This window comes from Podospora pseudocomata, chromosome 7 (genome assembly GCF_035222375.1).
Source record: "Podospora pseudocomata strain CBS 415.72m chromosome 7, whole genome shotgun sequence".
NCBI classification, from domain to species: domain Eukaryota; kingdom Fungi; phylum Ascomycota; class Sordariomycetes; order Sordariales; family Podosporaceae; genus Podospora; species Podospora pseudocomata.
Window position 1 is genome coordinate 977,848 of NC_085891.1, and position 20,983 is coordinate 998,830.

The following is a 20,983-nucleotide window of genomic DNA, read 5'->3' on the forward strand; positions in this document are numbered from 1 at the left end:
AATTATATTCTCATACTTCAGTTTTGCCGGACCCTTTCACCAAACTAGCACCCCAACCAAGCAATAACAATATCCCAATCTTTCAAACGCACCCCCTCCCACCCTCATATCCCAGCCCACTCCCAACCGCACTCATCCCCACCGACCAACTACTCCCAACACTCGACCCGTTCCCTCCTGGGCCCCCTCCGTCCCAGCTCCCCCCTCCCTAGTCAAATCAGTACTAATCACCAAATCATCCTTCCCCCTCAAATGCAACACAATCGTCAACCCTTGAATCCCAACATCATCATCCTCATCCCCCGCCACCATCACCGTCCCCGTCCCCGCAGGACCTGTTGCAGTCCCCCCAACACTACTCCTCTCTCGCCGGCCTCCTCCACCAAGCCGGTTACTCCCATCAATCGTAGCCTCACTCGTCGCCTTTGAAGCAGCCCTAGCCCCAGCCCCAGGCCCAGCAGCCATACTCATATTCACAGAAGACGGCACCTTCCAAAACCCAGACGACCCATGAGAATGATGCTGTTGCTGACCACCAAACTGCTGCTTCTGCTGTCCAGGAGGAGAAGGATAACTCCTCAGCTGTTGTTCTTGTTGTTTCTGTCCCTCACCCCGTCTCCCAAGCCCCCCAGGCGACACCTGCGAGTTTGATCCCTGCCGTGCATCTCCATCAACACCAGGTCTCACCACAGTAACAGTAGCAGTGGAATCCGTCGTACCCCTCCCCTCCTTCTTCTTTCCCCCCAGTGACTGCTGACCCAACTGCGGACTACTCTTCGTCTTGCTCGAATCCAACCCCACCTTTTTCAATCTCCCAGCAATACTCCCCGGTTGAGCGGCCACCGAAGCAGCAGAAGAAGAAGATAAGGGGCCAGTGCCCTTGAGCCAGGCAGGCGGGCTAGTCACTCTAGCACGAGGAATAGACTTGCCACTGCTCTTACGACCTCCCCCAGTCTCCATCCCACTATTGTCCTGAGCAGAACCACCACTGTCCACATCCACCTGAAGAACCTGCTGCAATGCCCCGGATTTATTTGTCTGAGCAAGAACCTTGACCCGTCTCAAAACAGGAGGCGTAGTCCTCTCCTTTTCCCGTCTCGCCTGTTGCTGCAAGACGTGAGCTCTATCATTGGACGCCTGAAATGTCGGAGAAGGCGTAGTAGGATCTGGCTCCCGATCCGGGCGGTGAACATGAGGACCATCCTTGGCCTGCAGAGCAGCAGTCCTTTCCTCCTCCCTCTCTTCAGCGGCAGCAAGCATACGCGCACTATTGCTTGGAACTCCAGGTGAGGGGGCCGGGACAACCGACGAGCCCCTTGACGAGCTAGCATAACTGTGTGACAGTCTCTCAGGGTGGGGCTCCCTCTGGCTCTGTTGAATCCGGGGATGTTCGACAGCGTCAGTCGGAGCAACAGGTACACGACGCTTGCGGTCAACAATAGTGGTAAGATCATACTTGGGCAGCTTCGAGACAGGAGGCATGGCAACGACAGGAATAGTTGTGCTGCTGACTTGGGGATCCGAAACCTTTCTGGCAATCTGGTCGGCAATGACGAACGGATTCGTCTTCTGTCATTGCTGTCAGCATATCCCTAACCGAAAGCAAAGAAACAAACCTACCACGGGCCGCCTCTTCTCAACAGCAATGATCTCCCCATTCGACTTCCTGACAACCTCCACCAGCCCCCCTCCCTCCCCATCGGGCGTCGTAGCAGCAGCAGGTGAAGGCAATCCAGTAGCAACAGCCACACTCACCCTTTCAACCTCGTCCCCTACCCCCCCCCGTCCATGCTTCTCACCACCACCATCCCCATTCACACTTCCCATCTCCTGTTTATTCTGCGGAGAAGGTTCCTTCCTGCACCTCCCACACAAAGGATGCCCACAAGAAGGACAATACAACTGCGGCCTAACTCTGTCTCCACAAACATGACAAACCGTCACCGCCGGCTCCCTTGATCTTCCCCTCATATCCTTTTGGTCTCGATCTCCTCCTCCTCTTCCTCCCATGTTCTCCATCTCTCGATCAAGGTACAGACCGGCATCATGACTGTCAGCCTCATCCTCAGACAACTAGCCCGACGGTCTGGAAATATTGTACTGCTCAAACAGCTCCATGGCAGCGATCCTCCGCCCGCTCTGGGATGTCTCACCGCTGACGAAGCTTGCCAGCGAAGGCTCGGAGATCTCGCGAGGGCGTGGCATCTTTTCTTTAACCTCAGGCACCGAGGGAAGATGAGGTTGTTCTTGTTGTTGTTTTTGGTGAGAGCTTGAAGCAGGGCGGACAGTAACCCTGATAGAAAGGGTACAAGAGCTATGGTTGCCCCGCCGGTCGAAGCAGGCTTCCGATGCGCCTTGTTGCTGTGTATCCCAGTAGAGCGTCAGTAAAAAAAACACAAAACCAACACGCTGGGAAAAAGAGGTCAACAAACAAGTTCACCCTGCCTATCCCTCGTACTCAGCAAACGATCCGACCTCGATACGCCTCGCTCAAGCAATGGCTGAGATGTCCGCGTCTTTGTCGTGCCTTCAGGAACAGCAGGGGACTGTTGTTGATGTTCTCGCTGAATCGGCACTAGTCGGTCTTCCGTCTTCCCTAACCTGGGGCACGAGCGGCTGTTGGCAGGCGAGGGTGTGGCAATGCGAGAAAATGATGGAAAATAAAGCATCACAGTATTCGTCAGCCAGTAACATAAACACACTAAAGTATGCCGGCGTCGAAATGGATGCCTTGTAGCGAATATCCGGTAACTAGCTGGTGTGCCCGGATTCCGTCAAGAATGAAAAGATGTTGTGGTTTTAGGATATACGGAAGGATGTTTGCAAGAGAAGATTCAGAGAGCAGGTCCACCTCCGGATTTTTGGGAAGCCAAACTACCACTCCGCGCTCTGACATAACGGGCAAGAAAGACCCAGACAAATGGGCCGGCATAGCACTACCCCTACTCAACAGATAATAAGCAATGGCAACCGCGATCAACTCAGCAACTACCTAGCACATGCAACCTCGGGCCGCCTCTAACCCCCAAGACGATAACAGTCCGGCTCATGAAGCATCTCTTGGACTAGATAGGGAATCTTTTGGATGACGTATTCTACAGGGAGGGTTTATTGGTGGGGTTGTACATCTACTTGAGGTGGGCCTGGAGAGTCTCGAGGACCTAGAACAGCAGTTAGTTAGCACCTTGTAAACCAGAATCACCTAGAATCAAACCAACCTCAAGCTCAATCTTGGCCTCGGCAATCTCCTGCTCGCTGCCGCTGCCGCTGGCAACCTTTTGCGCCTCAGCAATGTGGCTGCGGACAGCCTCGGCGCTGAAGTCCTCAAGGGGGAAGCCCTCGACGGCGTTGATGCTCAGAACGGAGTTGGGCTGAACAACGGCAAAGCCACCGGAAACTAGAATCGTTCTCTCGTGTGAGCTTCCAGTCCTTTTTTCTGCCCTTTTCTATCCGAGCTCCAATGTTTCGAGGTGATGGGCGGTACGTACGGAAGAACTGCTTGTTGCCGCTCTCCTCAATGATCTCGACGACACCGGGCTTCAGCTGCTCGATCGAAGGAACGTGGTTGGCGAGGACACCCATCTCACCCGACTCGGCGGGGATGTTGACCTGGACGACATCCTGGGACTTGTAGACGGCCTGTTATGCGGCATAAACATCAGCGGCCTCGCTCGAAAACATGTTGATATCCCTCCAATCGACCAAGAAACATTCGGGGTGCTGTCCGTCGTCATCGTACCTGGTGGGGAAGCGACAAGCTAAGCTTGATCTGTAGGGAATAAGTTAGATAATGTTAAAGCGCGCGGTTCCTGGAGGGGCAGTAGAGACATACCTTGTCGCTGACGGCCTCGGCGTAGCCTCTGCGCTGGACGGGGGCGCGGAGAAGAGCCGGGCGAGCCCGGATGGCGGCGCGGGCAATGCGAAGGGAGTTCATGGTGATGGCGGCGGTCTCAATGGGTCAAGTCCTTCTCGATATGTCGTCGGCTCTCCAGCTTTGCCCAAAATCCGGCGATTGACTGGAACCAATGGAACCGGGATTGTCCGGTTCGGCTACGCGGAAACGTTTTTGCGGGGCTTGAGGTGGGAGGTGGACAGGAGAGCGCTTGCTGAGCTCAGCCAAGCTTGCACAAGTTCAGATGATTGCATAAATTACGGGTAGATGCATATACACTTCAAGGTTGATGGGACTGTCCATTGTGGTGCATCATCAACACCTTTATGACCAGAAACCTCACTTGACTGACATGCTGAAGTCCCAAAGTGCTGGCCAGGCAAGAAACGCATATTCTAGCCCTTTTTTGCCAGTATATCCCTCAGAGCACAACATGAAGCCTTAAAACCTTCCTTGGACGTTGTGCAACAACCAACTTGCCTTCTAGTCTCAGTGGCTGATGAGCAGAGCAAATTGTCCGGCCACGCCGCAGAAGATTCACTCAACCAACCGTTGTATTCCCCCCAACCGATCTCCAAAAATCACAAGCTGGCGGTTGCTGTCAACAAGAGAGAGCTCGCTGTCAGTTCCCCCGAAGCCGCGATTCAGCACCATCTCCACCCGTAGCTCATGCCCTGACTGACCTTCTCAACATCATCCGATGGATGTGATGTCTTCATGCTGCCGCTGTGATGCACAGAGCTTTCTACGTTTTAAATCCCTCAAAACCATCCGCTAAGAAACCGGGTACCCGCGTCTTACTGTCTAGCTGTCAAGAACCATAACCTGGAAGGCGTATCCATGCTAATAAGTATCCGGACCCGGTTTCCACTTGGAGGTTGGGAAAGGGTTCATCCTGTGAACGGCAGTTTGCATCATCGGTCACGGATGGGAGAGCAACGTGATCCCAGAGGGAGGTTTAGGGCTTGACGTAGATAGTCTTGATGTGGTTTCATGTCGTGAGTGAGATGCAAGCACATGATGATGGAAACTGGACGCGGGCAAAATTGGCCTAATAAAATACCAGGTCAAGATAACGTACAGATACAGATGGGATATCGGGGGTTTACCAAGACCGGGGAAATGCCATGCTTGGGTTAGAAGATGTGGGATGTTTGACCTGAAGATGGAATGGGGACCACACCAACAAACATGTCAGCTGCTCAATTCCGAGGTAAGAAGAGACGTCTCAGAAATGGTCCCCCACCACAGGCCCTTCGGGTACTCCCACCTTTTGTGTTTCTGTTCATCCGATGTGATCTGCGGAAGAATCCGAGTTGTTGTTAAGGTATACTGTGCTTCCCCGGAAGTGGCAGGTCAGAAGTAAGTAGTTCCCCTAACCCATCAGCAGCAAGCATACATACCAACCTATCCACGTGGTTTGTCTCCCCCCCCCCTGTGTCACGCAAAGGTGGTTACAAAGTGTGGTCTGTTCTTTGTGTTGCATGTGTGACACCCAAGAAAACGTCTGTCTTTTTTGCGGCCCAACTTTGGGCTTGAACTTTCCGTTTTCTTGAAGGTTCGATGTTGTGTGATGTGTGACCCAGCGACCCCACCTGGTGATGAATGAGTAGTGAAGTAGAGTCAATCGCATGACCACTCTTTGGTTGGTCATTTTCTTTGTAGCCCAGGCTTGGTTCCTGAACCCCAAAACCAACTAGACAATGAGGAGACAAAAGAACTGCCCCTTTTAGGTAGTTTTCTTCTTTGATGTTTTGGCTGGCTGCCACATGGAGAACACGGGAGATCGGAATAGGGCCATAGCGATACCGGCCGTGAAATGGCCCCGAGCTTGAGGCTATGGTTTTTAACTTTTTATTATTGTTCGGGCTTCGCCGAAGAAACTAAACGGCCCGTAGCCAGTAGTCTTTTGTTTATTTGGTCGATACGTCACTTTATGGGGTTCTTTTTGGTCCGTAGGGAGCTCCCGTCTGCATGAGCCGTTTACGATTGCGATGCCGTGTAAGCCGGATGGCATCGTACGTCTTTCCTGTGCTTGGATAACAAATTCCACCACTCTTAGAAATGGTGTCGTCGTCGTCGTCTTCTGTGTGGCTTTTGGGCGATCCCAATGAGGGGCACCGTTTTGAGGTTGGAATTACGGGCCACAAGCAACAACAACAAAAACCTATGGGCCCGGTGACATTGCGCCTTAACAGCTTTAGCGGCACAGGTATCAGGTTTCAAAGCAGAGACATATCGACGTAGGTTCCCTTCGGGTTGCCGTTTGTAGTCGTGTCGTCGTCTGAATGAAAGATTACCCACGCTATCTGATGGTCGTAGCATTGCGGGGTAGTTGAGGGTGGTTGTTGCTGTGTCTTCGGGCCGGGTGAAGTTGCTTGCCTGCCCCGGACTACAAGCCTCTGAGATTTGGAGATTGGGTTCCTTTCGCTTCTGGCGCGTGCAAATGCGCAATCAATCTCTGGCCGCTCGCGCTATCGTGTCGTCGGCGAACTGGAGGCAGTGAGGTTGGGTTCGTTGATCACGGTACCGCCTTGGTCCAATCATCCAGCGCCCTCTTGTGCATCTTGGCGGGGTAAGGAGATGGTGTTGTGAGCTGCAGGTATTCAGCGTCAACGATTACCTACCATTCCATTTACGTTCAAGCGCGCGGGTTGGACTATTACGAATGTCGCTGAATGGTGCTCTGAGTTGCATCTGCTTCGTCACGGGTGTCAGACTGAGGGAGCATTCCAAGTTCTATCACTGCTAGTCAGCTTCACTTTGAGCTGCCTGAGCAATAAGGAAGCGTGGGTTAGCGACGGAGTGAGCCAGCAAACTCGGCGCTGGCGAATCCTCAATTCCAATAGAGGCACGCAAAAATAGGAGGATAGAGATTGGAGGAACAAGTCAAGCGAGTAAACCCCCACGACAAATGGTAGCCCGAGCCGTTCGGCCTCCCACTCTTGGAGTTGCATCCAAGGTGGACATGGCGCCATTTCCCCAGACTTCGTCACTTTTTGATGGATGGACATGCTGTTTACCGACCGTGCCGACGTGGGAGAGGTGCCGGCCTATTTGTTCTCACGAGTCTACTCGGTGTACCAGTTGATCAGGCTTCGGTGGTGGATGGATGTGCATGTCAGGAAATTCGATATCTGACTGGAAAGGTTGTGTTGCTGAGTGATACGATTACTCGGTGCCGGGGTACACAGCATGGCACAGCATGAAATTACAGGAAAAGCTCATGTTTTGCCGTCTGGTGCCAATTCTAGTTAGCTTTGACCCGCTGTTTTCGGCACCCGCAACTACTTTCCAGAGGGACCCTAAGCTCGGGCTACTAAAGTACCTGCCAAAATCTTTTTAGCGGAAATAAACTTATTCTAAAACTAAAGTACAAAGTAATGGGTCATAAATTAAACTAATTAAAAGACTCTATATTTACTGATAGAGAATACTAAAAGTGATAATAAAATAAAGTGTAAAGCCATGATCGATTTCTAGGAAAAGAAGACCTAGTTTTATAGGTGTGCCTTTTTGAGAGGTATGCTGCAAAATGAGGTGAATACTCTATTTGCCTAACTAGATCAAAGCGAAGCAACTGCAAAGTGAGGCCTACATAGTCTAAAAAGCTTAGACTAGCTTAACTGTTGAAATAGTGAGAAAACACACAAAACAACCACAACACCACAAATATACCCTCAACAAGTCCCTAAATAAATACACCTGCGTGACAATAGCTCGCAGGCCGCACTTCACACAAGACAAAGAAAAGACACTATAGGCTCGCAGGCCACATAATAAGCACCGGATTAGCCTAATCAGAGGGCCAGAATTGCCTGCACGCGTGCAAGACACAAAATACAAAGAAACAAAAGTCGATGTCTTGTCTAAAATAGAATGTCAGAAGCAGACCGCTTATATACATGACTCTTGAACTTCCGAATCCTCTAAGAGCCCCACTTTCTCACCTTTCTGATCAGAAAGACTTTAGGCCTGTAGCTGCACCCTAAACTAATATTACTTTTTCTAATGCTTTACTTAAAAATAATTGACTAATTTAATTGGCTTTCACAATTAAATAATAAAAAGCAGTAATGAACTTATTACTTTTTACTTTATACCTTAATTTTGAGATAAAATTATTTCCCAAACAGCCTTTTGTAACGGTTCCAGGAGTGTATTACAACTATCTGGTGACGACTCTACGAGTACACCGAACTTGAAGAAGAAAAGGAAAAGGGGAATAGAAGGTTTGTCGACATGAGCCTCTGGTATGGCTGAGGGTGTTGGCCAGTGCGCGGTGATAGAAGGTTCTGGAGTAGTGGTCTGTGCGTTCTGGGAATAGCTTCACCAGGGCCGAGGGTTGCCGAGGTCCATGCCAGGCTCAGCCTGTTACACCTTTCACTATAGCGCAGGTAAAAAAAAGCCTCTCTACTTACTCTTGGCCTAAGTGAAGCATCTGACCTAGCAAATCAGCTAGTTAGCATTTGAAGCATTTGTTGCTTCAAAGATAGCATTAAGCGTCTCGACGAAAAAAGCTCTGAGCAATAGACAGCTGCATGTTACGTCCCAAGCGTAATACCCCTATACAGGAACCACTGGGTGGTACCCGAGGTGCTGGGCACCTCAGCCAATCATTGGGCCAGGGATGGAAAGACCCACAAGCCCCCGTGCAACCAATCAGGAGTTGCTCAGTCTGATCAGTGGCCAAGACCACTGAGCACACTGAGCAAGGTACAAAGATACTTCAGAAATATATGTAGACAGCTTGACATAAATAGGGGGGAGCGCCGGGCGCTCCCCGTATCGAGGAATCTGATTCCTCATGCAAGCAATTCAAGTTCATTTGTCTACAATCTACTTTCAGTAGCTCTTTGTTAGAACAACCTGTTGTTGACAGTGAACCCGTGTCTGAGACGCTTGCCACAACCTTCGATTATCCTGTCATATTCACCTCTGGCGTACTGCCTTGCAGTCTGTATCCATTTCTGGTGCAGGTTGTAACACTGCAACCTAAATTAAAATTAAAACTAGAATATAAGTGTGTAGATAAAGTGTAAGTACTAACGTAATAACTATAAATTAAAGGCTTATTGCGTAATAGTGCTAGGCGAGGCGCGGCCGACCGCTCAGAAAACGGCAGCCTCGACGGCAACACATAGATTACACTAGGACCCTCTTTTCCTCCAACACAAGATTTTGTGCGATGCGAGCCCTCATGCGGGTTAGACTGGATGGAAGTGTTCTTGACGAGAAGGTTGCAGCCTGCATATTGCGAATTGCAGCTCAGCCCAAGTACTTTGCAGGAGAAGAACCAAACTCGGCCACTCTCTCCCACCGCTCGCAAAGTGCTGGATGTTCAGCCTATCAAGGTGTGAGGATCATTCCGGCTGGGCAACTCGGCACCTCCCAATCTGTCATCTGTCTTTTTGTTTGATACACGATAGGGTGTCAGACCCGAAAGGCGGTGGTGGTGAAGGCGGTATAGAGTCGGACTGATAGTAGAGGTCTGCTATCAAAAGGGCAATGGTGTCCGGTGACACAGCATGTCTTCTTCTCTCAGTTAGAGACGGGCGATGTCGGACATTCGGGGATGCTCCTGACCTGCTAATCTTGGGATAAGGACGGCACTATGCGCATCAGGAGGCAATCCACAGCGAGGGTGCGAGGGTCCTTTGTCTGTGTCTGAACAGAGTCAAGCGCCATTGTTACGATGCTCCTCCCAAGTCGAAATTCCGCCAGCCGGGTCTTTCCCGCCACTGGACATTTTTGGAGAAGCAGGTGGAGTCAGCGTGGGTTGAAAGGAACCATCAACCACCACGCAAATACCCTGGTCCAAAAGATCGATCGCCATGGGGTGGGGCCCGCAGCCAACGACGGAAGAGGAAGAAACGGGCGCACAGGGCAAAGCTGGCATTTCGAGAAATGGAAACGGCCGTTATTGTGAAATTGTGAAGTTGCCGCCGTTTTTCAGTTGGCCTTTGCCCAGCGCCACGGCCCGGGGCTCTGGTGATCAGCACAAGCACAAGCACAACTCTGGGCACAGGCTATGCTGCGCTGTGCCTTGTGGAAATGTAGGAAGAGAACGTGTGCTTCCACGCCGCCTTTTCCTTCGTCTCAACCAAACCAGAGTGACGGACGGCGTCACAAGCGGCGGCAGAGTCAGTCCGCCTCCGATGGCCAAAAGTAAAAAGTATAAAAGCTTTTCGGTCGCATTATTCATATTGGTCATGCTGTGAATAAAAGCGAAGAAAAAAGGGACCTGCCCGGCCCCGTTTTGTCTTGGTGTTACGTTTTTCATCACCATCCGTTTTTGTTTGTTGCCATGGGCGGGCATTGCGGGCGGAGTGACCTCAGCACTAACAGCCAACCAAAGGGGGGACTCAGCCAACATCCCACTCTCGACCCGCTCTTCTCTCGTCGTCGCCATCTCATCAGCCAAGCGCAGCCAAGTGCCAAGGTGGTGGACCCGGCTCCTCGCTTTTGAGGGCAACCCTGCGTCGCCCCCCTCCCTCTCTCTTGTTCCCTGCATTTCGCGACGGCACGGCCCCATCGCTGGACACGACCATATCCCCTCCTTGAACCGCTCCGCCAGGTCTCAAAAACCTGATATTTTGCCGCATTCCCGCTCTGCTTTTGACATTTTGCGTGTTTGTGTGACATTTTCACCCTCTCGCAACTCAACTCTTCTCCCAAACCAAAAGGACAACGTCATCTGCACGTCGACTTACCACCGACGACCCTGCTTTTCGACCAGGCCTTCCAGAAGACTACCTCACCTTCCAGCATTTCACTCTTGGGTCGACGGCCGAACGACCTGCTTCTCTAACACCACCACCCCCAAACAACCCACCGGCCTTTCAAACTACCAACCTCAGATTTCGACGTGATGGCTCTGCTGTTATAGCAATACGGTCCCTAGGGACACCGCCTTGTACGCCACTTGCAAGCCATAAGGTAGAGGACTGCTCTCGTCGCAGACTTCAGACTCCGCCCACAGCGGACACTCACGATATCATTTCTCTATCAACAAACCAGCAACATCCACACACCCACACACACATATCTCGACCGCTGGACTCTTACTGCCCTTTCTTCCACTCCCAGGACATCTGTTATCCTGCCGGTTGAGCCACCAGCTCGACGGCCACTTATACTCACATCCCGTTCTCGAAAATGGAACAACACCGATACACACCTCACGACTATGCGACATCAAATGTGTTGGCATGGACCACGACAAACTCCGCCAATGTGGAGCCATCAGTGGAAGAAGATGCGGGGGCTGATACGGACGAGCCACCGGATTGTCCGCCGCCAATGTCCCCCTTATCAAATCACTTCAAGCGAACTGCCATCCGCCGAGGCAGCGAGCAGCACGAATCCCTCCTGACCAAGGCTTTCCAAAGCCATTCAGATGAGGAATCTCACGATGCGACGTCTCTTGCTAGAAGGCGGAGACGCTCCATCACCAGCAACTTCAGCATCGCCTCGACTGCTGAGCTGACCTGCGATACCGGGCTTACCACGCCTGCGCGCACCAGCTCACCCAGCCCTCGCTTCTCCAGCATCGGCTTCGTTCCCCTCATGGGCAAGACGCCCGTGCCGGTTGTGCGCATTGAGCGGGATAGCGACGCCGCGGTACAGGCCTTGGCCAAGAAGAGATGCATCTCTTTTGCCTGCGCGGCGAAGCCCAAGACCGATGATAAGGTCTCGATGCCACCACCTCCCAAGCCCACAGATAATGGGACGAAGTCGCAAGCGGCACCGAAGAAAACCACCATCAAGTTCGCCTGCCCCGCTGCGCCCCCCAAGACGGCGGGCGCACAGACTCGCCCGATGACTCCTGTTCCCAGAGATGTTCGTGTTCAGAAGCCACGGACTCCCTCGACGGTTCGGGCACGGCCCTCGACACCCCGCAGAACTTCCAACAGCCCCATTGCCATTCAGAGCAAGAAGTGGATTGCTGCTAATGCCAATGACCTTGACAGCGAGAATGCTCACTTTCACGAGTTCGCCAGTGAAACTCCCCAAGAAGATGACTGGATCAGGCATGATGATGTCCACAAGCCCAAGCTGACCATCCAGGATACGCTTCAAAAGGAGATGGAGATCCGGAAGCTCGGCAAGGAAGCTGAAGAGGAGGCGGAGGCTGAGGAGGAAGAGCTCGATGAAGAAGTGGATGAGGACGAAGATGGCGAGGAAGATGACGATGACGATGAGTCTCCGAATGGCGATGATGGGGACGACGACGATGATCTGGACGACGAGGCTGACGAGGAAGAGGTTGAAGAGGAAGAGGAAGACGACGTCAATGTTGGATACAACTGGGATGACGAGGCTTCTGACGGCTACAAAACCGACAACGAAATTGGTTTTGCCGAGTCCGACGATGAAGATGATGGGTTACTTCTCTGGACCACCCGCGTTGGTCACCATCAGACTCTGTCTGGGGCTGTTTTGTCGGCTGCTCGGAGACTGTCTGTCGGCGAGAGTTCTGATTCCTCTGCCGGTGAGGGCAAGTCGAACCTTGTTCGCAAGAAGACAAAGCGCTCCAGATCCCGCCCCGTACCCTTCCGCCCTGCCACTCCTGAGCTTCCCGACAGCACCGATTTTGTCTGCGGTACTTTGGATGAGGACAGGCCGCTGGAGGATGCCTACATCTCTTGCGTAGAGGCGCGGAAGCGCGACAAGGTGCCAGTCATTCCTCAGGATATCGATCCCAGTTTCCCCACCTCGGACATCGAAGACGAACCCGAAGAGCCCTATGGCAAGGGTTATGGAGAGAGCGACGAGCATGGCTGGCTTCACGGCGAGTTCGAGGACCTGCACCACGAGCGTGACCGTCGCGGACGCAAGAGCGGCAAGGGCCCATCTCCCAAGCGATTCCGCTCGCCCCCTCCCAAGCGCCGTCTTTCTCCCGCCCCTAAGATGCGCGGCCGTTCTCCCCTGAAGCCCACTGAGCGCGCTTCCCCTCGCAGGTTCAAGTCACCAGCCCCGATTTCCATGGCGTACAGGTCTTCTGCCTCGCCCTCACCTGGTCAGGACAGCGATCACGTTGCTTTCAAGGCACTTGCATTCCGCCCTGGTCTCGGCCTCCCCCACACCAAGTCCCTTCCCAAGGCACCGGGCATGTTTCTGAAGCAGAAGGCCCGCAAGGCCAAGGTTGCCGCCGAGGAGAAGGACTCGACCCATGTCCGCGGTGCCATTGACATTGTCAAGGGTCTCGAACAGAAGAGACAGCGTCGCAAGGAAAAGTACCACCAAAAGTACTGTAGCCGCGCGCGCAAGGAAAAGGCGAAGGAGAAGGCTCACCCGAAACGCACGATCCCCGGCGAGGGAGCAGAGCGTATGAGGGAGCTTGGTCTCACGATGGCGGGCAAGAATCCCGGTCATTATGTTCTTTCCATCTAAACGGAAGGCTATCTGATTTGCATCGCAAGGGCATACACTGGGGTTCATACACCACAGCATTCATCTGGGGCGGTCATCATGATTATTCACGAGCCTGGCGTACAAATTTCTTGTTTCTTTCTCACGACCACGGCGTTTTCACACATTGCCTTTCTTTTTTTTGGTCTATTCCTCCTTAGTAATTATCTCGCCCGGGTCCAGGCTGGCTGGCTAGTTTTCAACAACGCCGGTGACGGTCGACCTGGTACAACTCTATGTACATAAAGGCACAACTTTTTTGTAGTTGCAATGCATCTTCCCGTCTCTTCAGGGAATCAAGAATATACATTTTGAACCATTTTGGAGTTTTGCGATCAGTGACTGTTTGATGCTTGAGCAAATGGGTGCTCAGCCCAACCATGTGTGTACATGATGCAAGTAAAGGGGGTTGGTGTGGGTTAAGACGTTATTGGAGTGCCGAGGCTGCACACGATCACGATCAAGCTCATGGTTACGAATCATTTAAATCGGATGTTTACGCCTCCATTTCGCGTTGGACCAGGCAATGAAAATCGAAGATGCGCGCCTCACCATCAGCGTCAGCATTTCCCAACAACACCTTTGTAGAAAGGGAGATGCCCCCTTTTCAAGGTTCAGGGGTCAGGTGACTATCTGCCTGATATTTCAGGTATCAACCAGCTGTCATTCTGGGTGCTGCCACTTGGGGTCACGGGCGGTGGGGCGATGGTGAGGTAGGCTAGGTGGCCCCTGCGCAAGCAAGGCCAAGTAATTCTTGTAGCGCAGCTCTGGCCACTCCCTGAACAGACCAGCACGCAACCCGATCGGTTTCCATCGTCCAATTCCATTCCATTTCCTGACCGGACAACAACTAACCTAAAGCTTTGCTTTGCCATCACCGCGACACGCTAGCTACCTACCTACCCGACCGAAAAGTAAAACGAAGGGATAGAACGCGAGAGAGAGAAACAAGATGTGGCTTGTTAACTGGTGTAAGTATTTTTGGGCAAGGGGTGTTTCGATGGGATGGGGGCGAGATGCTGACGTTTGGGGGATGAACAAACAGTCTACGATGTGCTCTCTTCGCTTGGCTTGTTGAACAAGCATGCCAAGCTGTTGTTTTTGGGCTTGGACAATGCGGGCAAGACGACGCTGTTGCACATGTTGAAGAATGACCGGGTGGCTATTTTGCAGCCTACGTTGCATCCTAGTGCGTATTTGTTTCTGATTGAGGGAGGGAGTAAAGGGGACTGACGACGATGGTGGTTTTTAGCTTCCGAGGAGCTCGCGATTGGTAATGTCAGGTTTACGACTTTTGATTTGGGTGGTCATCAGCAGGGTGAGTCTTTACGTGTGCCCTTTTTGGAGAAGGTTGAATGAATAGGGAGTGCTGACGTGGAATGTGTTGTGGAAAACAGCTCGCCGCCTCTGGAAGGATTACTTCCCCGAAGTCAACGGCATCGTCTTCCTCGTTGACGCCAAGGACCACGAGCGGTTCCCCGAGGCCAAGGCCGAGATTGATGGGCTTCTTTCGATGGAGGAGCTGGCCAAGGTCCCGTTTGTGGTGTTGGGTAACAAGATTGATCACCCGGATGCGGTAAGTGAGGATGAGCTTCGCCACCATTTGGGGATTTACCAGACGACGGGCAAGGGCAAGATTCCGCTGGAGGGGATCCGCCCGATTGAGGTTTTCATGTGCTCGGTTGTGATGAGGCAGGGGTATGGGGATGCTATTCGGTGGTTGTCGCAATACGTTTAGGGGAGGGGTTTGGATATGGGGGGGAGTGAGGTGACGGGGCGATATGAGGGACGGTATAAGAGGGTAGTAATGGATGGGGATAAGAATCAATACAGAAGGCCAGTTGCGTTTGCTTGTGTTTGATGGGGGATTGCGGGTGTGGTTGGCTGTTGAACTTGTGGTGTAGGCATGGGCGAGAATGTTTTGAGGCGTTATGATATATGATTTATATTGGAAATGATACTTTTCTACCTGCCTCTCATGCTGATGATGCCGAGCGGGACAGGCTTCGAAAGATGATTGCTAGGCGTACTGGGATGAAGACCAGACCTCGCTAGATATTTTGATGGAAATCATCAGATTGTACACAGGCGCGTATTTGGGAGGCACCACAAGATGGTCAACAGGCCTCGTCACATGATAGGCAGATCTACAGATTCGCAGCAAGCTCCAGAATTTCGTTCTTGATTTGCAATGATGATCTTTGTTCTAGTGTAATACCGAGGTGAAATAGAAGTCTAGGCAGGACATAAAAGGAGGCTGAAGTTATCCCCAACACTTCGGAAATGAGCCCATAGGTGGAATGATTCCCCGAGTCCACTGGGGATGATGGTCAGAGGGAGGGTGGACGGGACGCAGTGGATGGAGCTTGACGATTCAGGGTTGCATAACCCGGTTCATCGGCGGTGTGTTACCCCAGCTCAAGAAGGGCATATCTGGAAGAGATGAGAAGCGGAAATTTACAGCCCTTGCCTGGACGCTGAAAAGAAAAAGAATAAAGTCTATGATCTTGAGATCACAGCGTGTGTGAGGTTGTGGTAGGGAGGTGACAAGGATAGCTTGGCATATGTTTTCCCCAAGTTTGGGGGTGGAGAGTGCTGCACAGGAGGTGCCACTTTGCCAAAAGCAAACCGACGTCATTCCACTGTCCTCCTGACAGCGGTGCGCGCAGCGGCGGCGGCGACAATTCACCTTTTTTGAATCAGCACTTTTTACCCACTAGATTGTTACCTACTGCATCACACTCCGGCGCAAATCAATTTACGACTGAAGGAAGGGCAAAGAGGTGGAAAGAAAAAAGAAAAAAACTCTGGGAAGCGGCGCGAATATGCTATCTCTTCTCGGGGTTTCTAGGACCGCTTGACGACCGACAACCTTTCAATTTTACCTACCTACCAAGTTAGACACCCTAGTCGTTCTTTTTTTATGCTGCGATACTACACGAAACAACACGAGAAACCAGTGCGCCATTCACCATGGCGGACAAGAACAAAATGACGACGACCCCTATTCCCGACTCCTCCTTCTCGGGGGGTTCGTCTTCTGAAGACAACCACCCCTCCTCACGCCTCAAACTCACCAGCACTACGCACCCCCCGACCGTCCGACCGGATATCGTGCTCCCCTCCAAAACCTACGGTTTCCCCCCGGAAGCGTTCGACTGGGCGAACCTCCCCGACGCGGAGACAAACTTCTTGCCGGCGGAGCATGTAGAAGCGTTTATACAAGCCCTGAGCGCGCCAGACTTTGTGGATGAGAAAGGGGAGGGGCAGAGTGTCAGGTTGAATAGTCCGGGGTTGTTGAGCAGGAGTGGGAGTAATTTGGAGTTTTTTGATGAGAATGAATCGCACGAGTATGGTGGTGGGGGAGGGCAGGAGATGGGGACGGGGACGTTTATCACGGCGAGGAATGACTGGGCGCCGGTTAATGAGCGGGTTGTGAGTAGGGAGGAGACGAAGAAGAAGAAGAGGAGGTTTTTGAGAGGGGATAGGGATAAGGGGGAGAAGAAGAGGAGGCCGAAGTTGGGGTTGAAGGGGTTGGTTGGGTTGACTGGGAGTGGGGAGGGGGGGAGGAGGGGAGGTGGGGGGAGGAGTAAGGATGAGACTAGGGAGGGGCACTTGTATCAGTTGTTGAAGTGGCCTTTTTTGTTGATTGTGGGGACGTGGTTGTTGGGGCTGTCGGTTGCGTATCTGGCGACGAGGTCGTATATTTATTTGTATGAGCAGTTTGTTGCGTGGAGAGGGAAGAGGGAGAAGTTGAGGCGGGCGATGAGGGCGACAGGGAATTACAAGCAGTGGGTGGCGGCGGCGAGGAAGATGGATGACTACTTTGGGGTGGCGGAGCAGTGGAAGGAGCAGGATGAGTTTGCGTATTATGATGCGAAGACGGTGAAGAGGGTGTGGGAGGAGATGAGGAGGTCGAGGGAGAAGGCCGAGAGGGCGACAGATGGGGGGGATGAGAAACGGGGGAGGGAGGCGGTGGAGGAGTTGAAGCAGTTGATGGGGGCTTGTGTCAAGAATAATTTTGTGGGGGTGGAGAATCCGAGGTTGTATAGTCAGACGTATTATGGGACGAAGAATTTGGTGCAGAATTTTGTGGATGAGGTGGAGAGGAGTATGAAGTTTTTGTTGGATACGGAGTTGATGAGTAAGGAGGAGAAGAGGGGGTTGTTTAAGGGGATTAGTGCGAACTATGGAAGGACGGCGTTGTGTTTGAGCGGTGGGGCGACGTTTGCGTATTATCATTTCGGGGTGGTGAAGGCGTTGTTGGAGGAGGACAAGTTGCCGGATATCATCACGGGGACGTCGGGTGGTGCGTTGGTTGCTGCATTGGTGGCGACTAGGACGAATGAGGAGCTGAAGCAGCTGCTTGTGCCAGCGTTGGCGCACAAAATCACGGCTTGTAGGGAGCCGATCACGGTTTGGTTCAAGAGGTGGTGGAAGACGGGGGCCAGGTTTGATAGTGTCGACTGGGCTCAGCAGTGCTCTTGGTGGTCGAGGGGGTCGATGACGTTCAAGGAGGCGTATGAACGAACGGGCAGGGTGTTGAATGTGAGCTGCGTGCCGGCTGATCCTCACAGTCCGACGATCCTGTGCAACTACCTGACCAGTCCGGACTGTGTTATCTGGAGTGCCGTGATTGCATCAGCAGCGGTCCCGGGTATTCTGAACCCAGTGGTGCTGATGATGAAGACGAGAGAGGGCAAGCTAGTGCCGTACTCTTTTGGCCACAAGTGGAAGGATGGCAGTTTGAGAACGGACATCCCAATCAAGGCGCTTAATCTTCACTTCAACGTCAACTTTACCATTGTCAGCCAGGTTAACCCCCACATCAACCTGTTCTTCTTCTCGTCGAGAGGTTCGGTTGGCCAGCCCGTGACGCATCGTAGGGGACGGGGCTGGAGAGGAGGGTACCTTGGCTCGGCCGTGGAGCAGTATATCAAGCTGGACCTGACAAAATGGCTCAGGGTGTTGAGGCAGTTGGAGTTGCTACCGCGGCCGTTGGGACAGGACTGGTCGATGCTGTGGTTGCAGACCTTTGGGGGAACAGTCACCATCTGGCCCAACGCCAAGGTCACGGATTTCTTTGGCATCTTGAGCGATCCTGACGAGGCCAAGCTGGCGCGCATGATCCACGAAGGGCAGCAGAGCGCTTTTCCCAAGATCAAGTTTGTTGCCAACCGTTTGAGAGTGGAGAGGCTGGTGGAGCGAGGCAGGAGGGAGAACAGGCCTGGGTTTGATGCCTTCGTTGCCAATGACGAAGGCAAGACTGTGCCGGAGAGGCGGGGCAGTGTTGATAGTTTGTTGAGTGATGATGATTTGAACCGGCTGCTCGATCGCCAGAAGCAGAGGCGGCGCAATGACGACGGCAATTTCACGGCGACGGAGGATGAGACTACGGATGTGGATGGGGGGTTGACTGATGGGGAGACAATGCCCGGTGGGGGGCAGAGAAACATGAACATTGATGGAGGTGATACGGAGGAGGATTTCAGGTCGGGACGTCGGGCGGCGGGGAAGTTGTTGCTTTAGACTTTTGTGTTTTTGCATTGCAATCATGGTTGGTTTGATAGAGGAGCAACGGTACCAGCAAGAACACATGTGGCAGTTTATATTTCTAGAGGAGACGGTGAGATTTTGTAGGCTGTATAATTGACGAGTTATGATACCTTTCTCGGTGTTCTGGATAGTCTTACCTATTCCAACTGTCAACCTGTCAATGCTCTGTATGTAGGTAGAACCAGGTCCTCCTTCACCTCACTTGGTCGTGTTTGCTACCCAGCTTGCTTCCACGCTTGCTCCTTAATTCCGGAGCAACTCCCACCATGCCTTATATACCTCTTCCTGCACCCCACATTTCAACAAAACAGAACCGGAAGCTGCTCTCATAGCCTAGTGGTCAGGTCACACCTCACCAATTACTAACAAACTTAGGTAGATCAAACCTCGAAGAGGTACGCAGTCCAACCCAGACGTGGAGAGAACATGACAAGAAACGTCGACCCATTGATTTGGTGCTCGATAGCATTCGACCCAGACATGGGGAGAACATAACAACAATTGTCGACCCATTCACTTGGATCTCGACAGAGACAACATGCTCATTGCGAGTATCACGGCACAATCGTCGACCCGTTCACTCGGATCTCGACAGAGATAACATGCCCCTTGTGAGTATCAATCATCAGAATTCATGCCTTCTCAAGGAGTGCAATCAACATCATGGCGGAAACGCAAAAGAGCCTCCAATTCCAATGGAAGAGGATTGCCTGTACAGGGAGTAAGTCCCAACCGAAACCCAGATGGGGGAGGAACATTGAGTTGGGCGAAAGCCCAGAAAGACGTAAATGAAATCTCCTTCTCTAAATGTGACAGCTGGGTGTGAGAGAGGTGATGGTTCATTTTTTTCAGCCTTGGTTTTTTTTCTTGCTGGTTTCTTGTTACGCGACCCTCAGGGATTTTGACTGACTGTTAAAGTCTAACATGTCGATTGAGATTGTAGTGCTGATAGTCTGGAGTTGAATAATATGTTGTTGCCTTCCCCCTAACCCATCATCTGTCTTGGCACACGGTCCACATCTCCAACCAACGTCAACACCAAGACCACGTCTATCCTTCAACATCATCATGTCAGCAACAGCGACAACAACAAGCAAAATGATATCTCAAACCATCTCCACCCTCTACAGCATCCTTTCAACAATACCCCCATCTCAATACTGCCAATCCTTCTTCCTCTTCGCCGCAGCAGCCGTCTCGGCGATTGCAGTCCTCCCCTCAGACCTCAAGCAAATCCTCGTCGACTATGGCGCCCGGGCATCTTCACCAAAACCCAGCAACAGCGCCGTGTTGTCATGGCTGTCAACCCTGACGAAACACACCCAGGTCCCGCACTCGTGGTTTGCAATCTTTTACGTTGTGTCAGTGGCCTGGTCGGTGTTTTGGCTGGGGCAGTTCCTCTACGGTGGACAGGTCATCAAGTTCATTGCAGAGCAAGAGGTGGAATATGGAGGGAATGGGAAAGGGATGGGGTCGGTGCAAGTGCTGGCCGGGTGGGCGATGATGTTCCTCCAGGGGGCGAGGAGGACGTGCGAACACTTGTTTGTGGTGAGGGCTTCGAGCACGTCGACGATGTGGGTTGTTCACTGGGTGCTTGGGTTGGGGTTTTACTTGGGGGTTGGGGTGGGGGTTGGGGTTGGGGGGGCGGGTGAGTTTTTGCTTTTTCATAGTGAAGGAGAAAGATGTGTGTGTGCTGACAATGATGATAGATGCTATCTTGAACCGGCGAACATTAGAGTTGAGCAGGGAGGAGATGGTTAAGCTTGGTGTTGCGGTTCCGGTGTTCTTCTACGCCTGGGCTAACCAGTACAAATCTCACAAACATTTGGCTGGACTAAAGAAATATTCACTGCCTACAGAGGGACTGTTCAGGTGGTTCGTCTGCGCTCATTACACTTGCGAGTGTTTGCTGTACTTGTCTATGGCTGTGGCTACGGCTCCGGAGGGGGTTTGGTTCAACAGGACGCTGGTGTGTGCGTTGGCTTTTGTGGTGGTTAACCTTGGCGTTACGGCTTCTGGGACGAGGAGGTGGTATGAAGAAAAGTTTGGGAAAGGGGCGGTGGAGGGGAGGTGGAATATGATTCCGTTTGTGTTTTAAGTGCATGGTAGTGGAGGGCAAGC

General features: G+C 52.3%; 6 protein-coding genes across 6 annotated transcripts; 4 read left to right on the forward strand and 2 right to left on the reverse strand.

Moving 5' to 3' along the window:
- Positions 1-132: 132 nt before the first annotated feature.
- On the reverse strand, positions 133-2,019 carry QC762_702175 (uncharacterized protein; the record flags this gene model as incomplete). Its single annotated transcript, XM_062893078.1, has 2 exons — positions 133-1,569; positions 1,621-2,019. 2 exons carry the CDS (start codon positions 2,017-2,019, stop codon positions 133-135), a joined length of 1,836 nt encoding a protein of 611 aa, XP_062739092.1.
- A 1,109-nt stretch (positions 2,020-3,128) lies between these two features.
- On the reverse strand, positions 3,129-5,045 carry ATP16 (delta subunit of the central stalk of mitochondrial F1F0 ATP synthase, atp16; the record flags this gene model as incomplete). Its single annotated transcript, XM_062893077.1, has 6 exons — positions 5,002-5,045; positions 3,833-4,943; positions 3,740-3,769; positions 3,489-3,639; positions 3,219-3,397; positions 3,129-3,161 (listed from the first exon to the last, which is right to left on the reverse strand). The coding sequence occupies exons 2-6, from the start codon at positions 3,932-3,934 to the stop codon at positions 3,129-3,131; spliced, it is 495 nt and encodes a 164-aa protein (XP_062739093.1). The 5' UTR covers positions 3,935-4,943; positions 5,002-5,045.
- Positions 5,046-11,050: 6,005 nt separating this feature from the next.
- Positions 11,051-13,288, forward strand: QC762_702160 (uncharacterized protein; the record flags this gene model as incomplete). Its single annotated transcript, XM_062893076.1, has 1 exon — positions 11,051-13,288. One exon carries the CDS (start codon positions 11,051-11,053, stop codon positions 13,286-13,288), a length of 2,238 nt encoding a protein of 745 aa, XP_062739094.1.
- A 644-nt stretch (positions 13,289-13,932) lies between these two features.
- On the forward strand, positions 13,933-15,285 carry SAR1 (COPII coat GTPase). Its single transcript, XM_062893075.1, has 4 exons — positions 13,933-14,277; positions 14,352-14,495; positions 14,559-14,624; positions 14,704-15,285. Exons 1-4 carry the CDS (start codon positions 14,259-14,261, stop codon positions 15,042-15,044), a joined length of 570 nt encoding a protein of 189 aa, XP_062739095.1. The 5' UTR covers positions 13,933-14,258; the 3' UTR covers positions 15,045-15,285.
- A 994-nt stretch (positions 15,286-16,279) lies between these two features.
- Positions 16,280-18,835, forward strand: QC762_702140 (uncharacterized protein; the record flags this gene model as incomplete). Its single annotated transcript, XM_062893074.1, has 1 exon — positions 16,280-18,835. The coding sequence occupies one exon, from the start codon at positions 16,280-16,282 to the stop codon at positions 18,833-18,835; it is 2,556 nt and encodes an 851-aa protein (XP_062739096.1).
- Positions 18,836-19,930: 1,095 nt separating this feature from the next.
- Positions 19,931-20,960, forward strand: DFG10 (3-oxo-5-alpha-steroid 4-dehydrogenase; the record flags this gene model as incomplete). Its single annotated transcript, XM_062893073.1, has 2 exons — positions 19,931-20,510; positions 20,572-20,960. The coding sequence occupies 2 exons, from the start codon at positions 19,931-19,933 to the stop codon at positions 20,958-20,960; spliced, it is 969 nt and encodes a 322-aa protein (XP_062739097.1).
- Between the last annotated feature and the right edge of the window lie 23 nt (positions 20,961-20,983).

Coding starts and splice junctions, on each gene's coding strand:
- SAR1 (XM_062893075.1), top strand. Junction 14,496..14,558: donor GCAGCCTACGTTGCATCCTA/GTGCGTATTTGT, acceptor GGTGGTTTTTAG/CTTCCGAGGAGCTCGCGATT. Junction 14,625..14,703: donor TTTGGGTGGTCATCAGCAGG/GTGAGTCTTTAC, acceptor TGTGGAAAACAG/CTCGCCGCCTCTGGAAGGAT.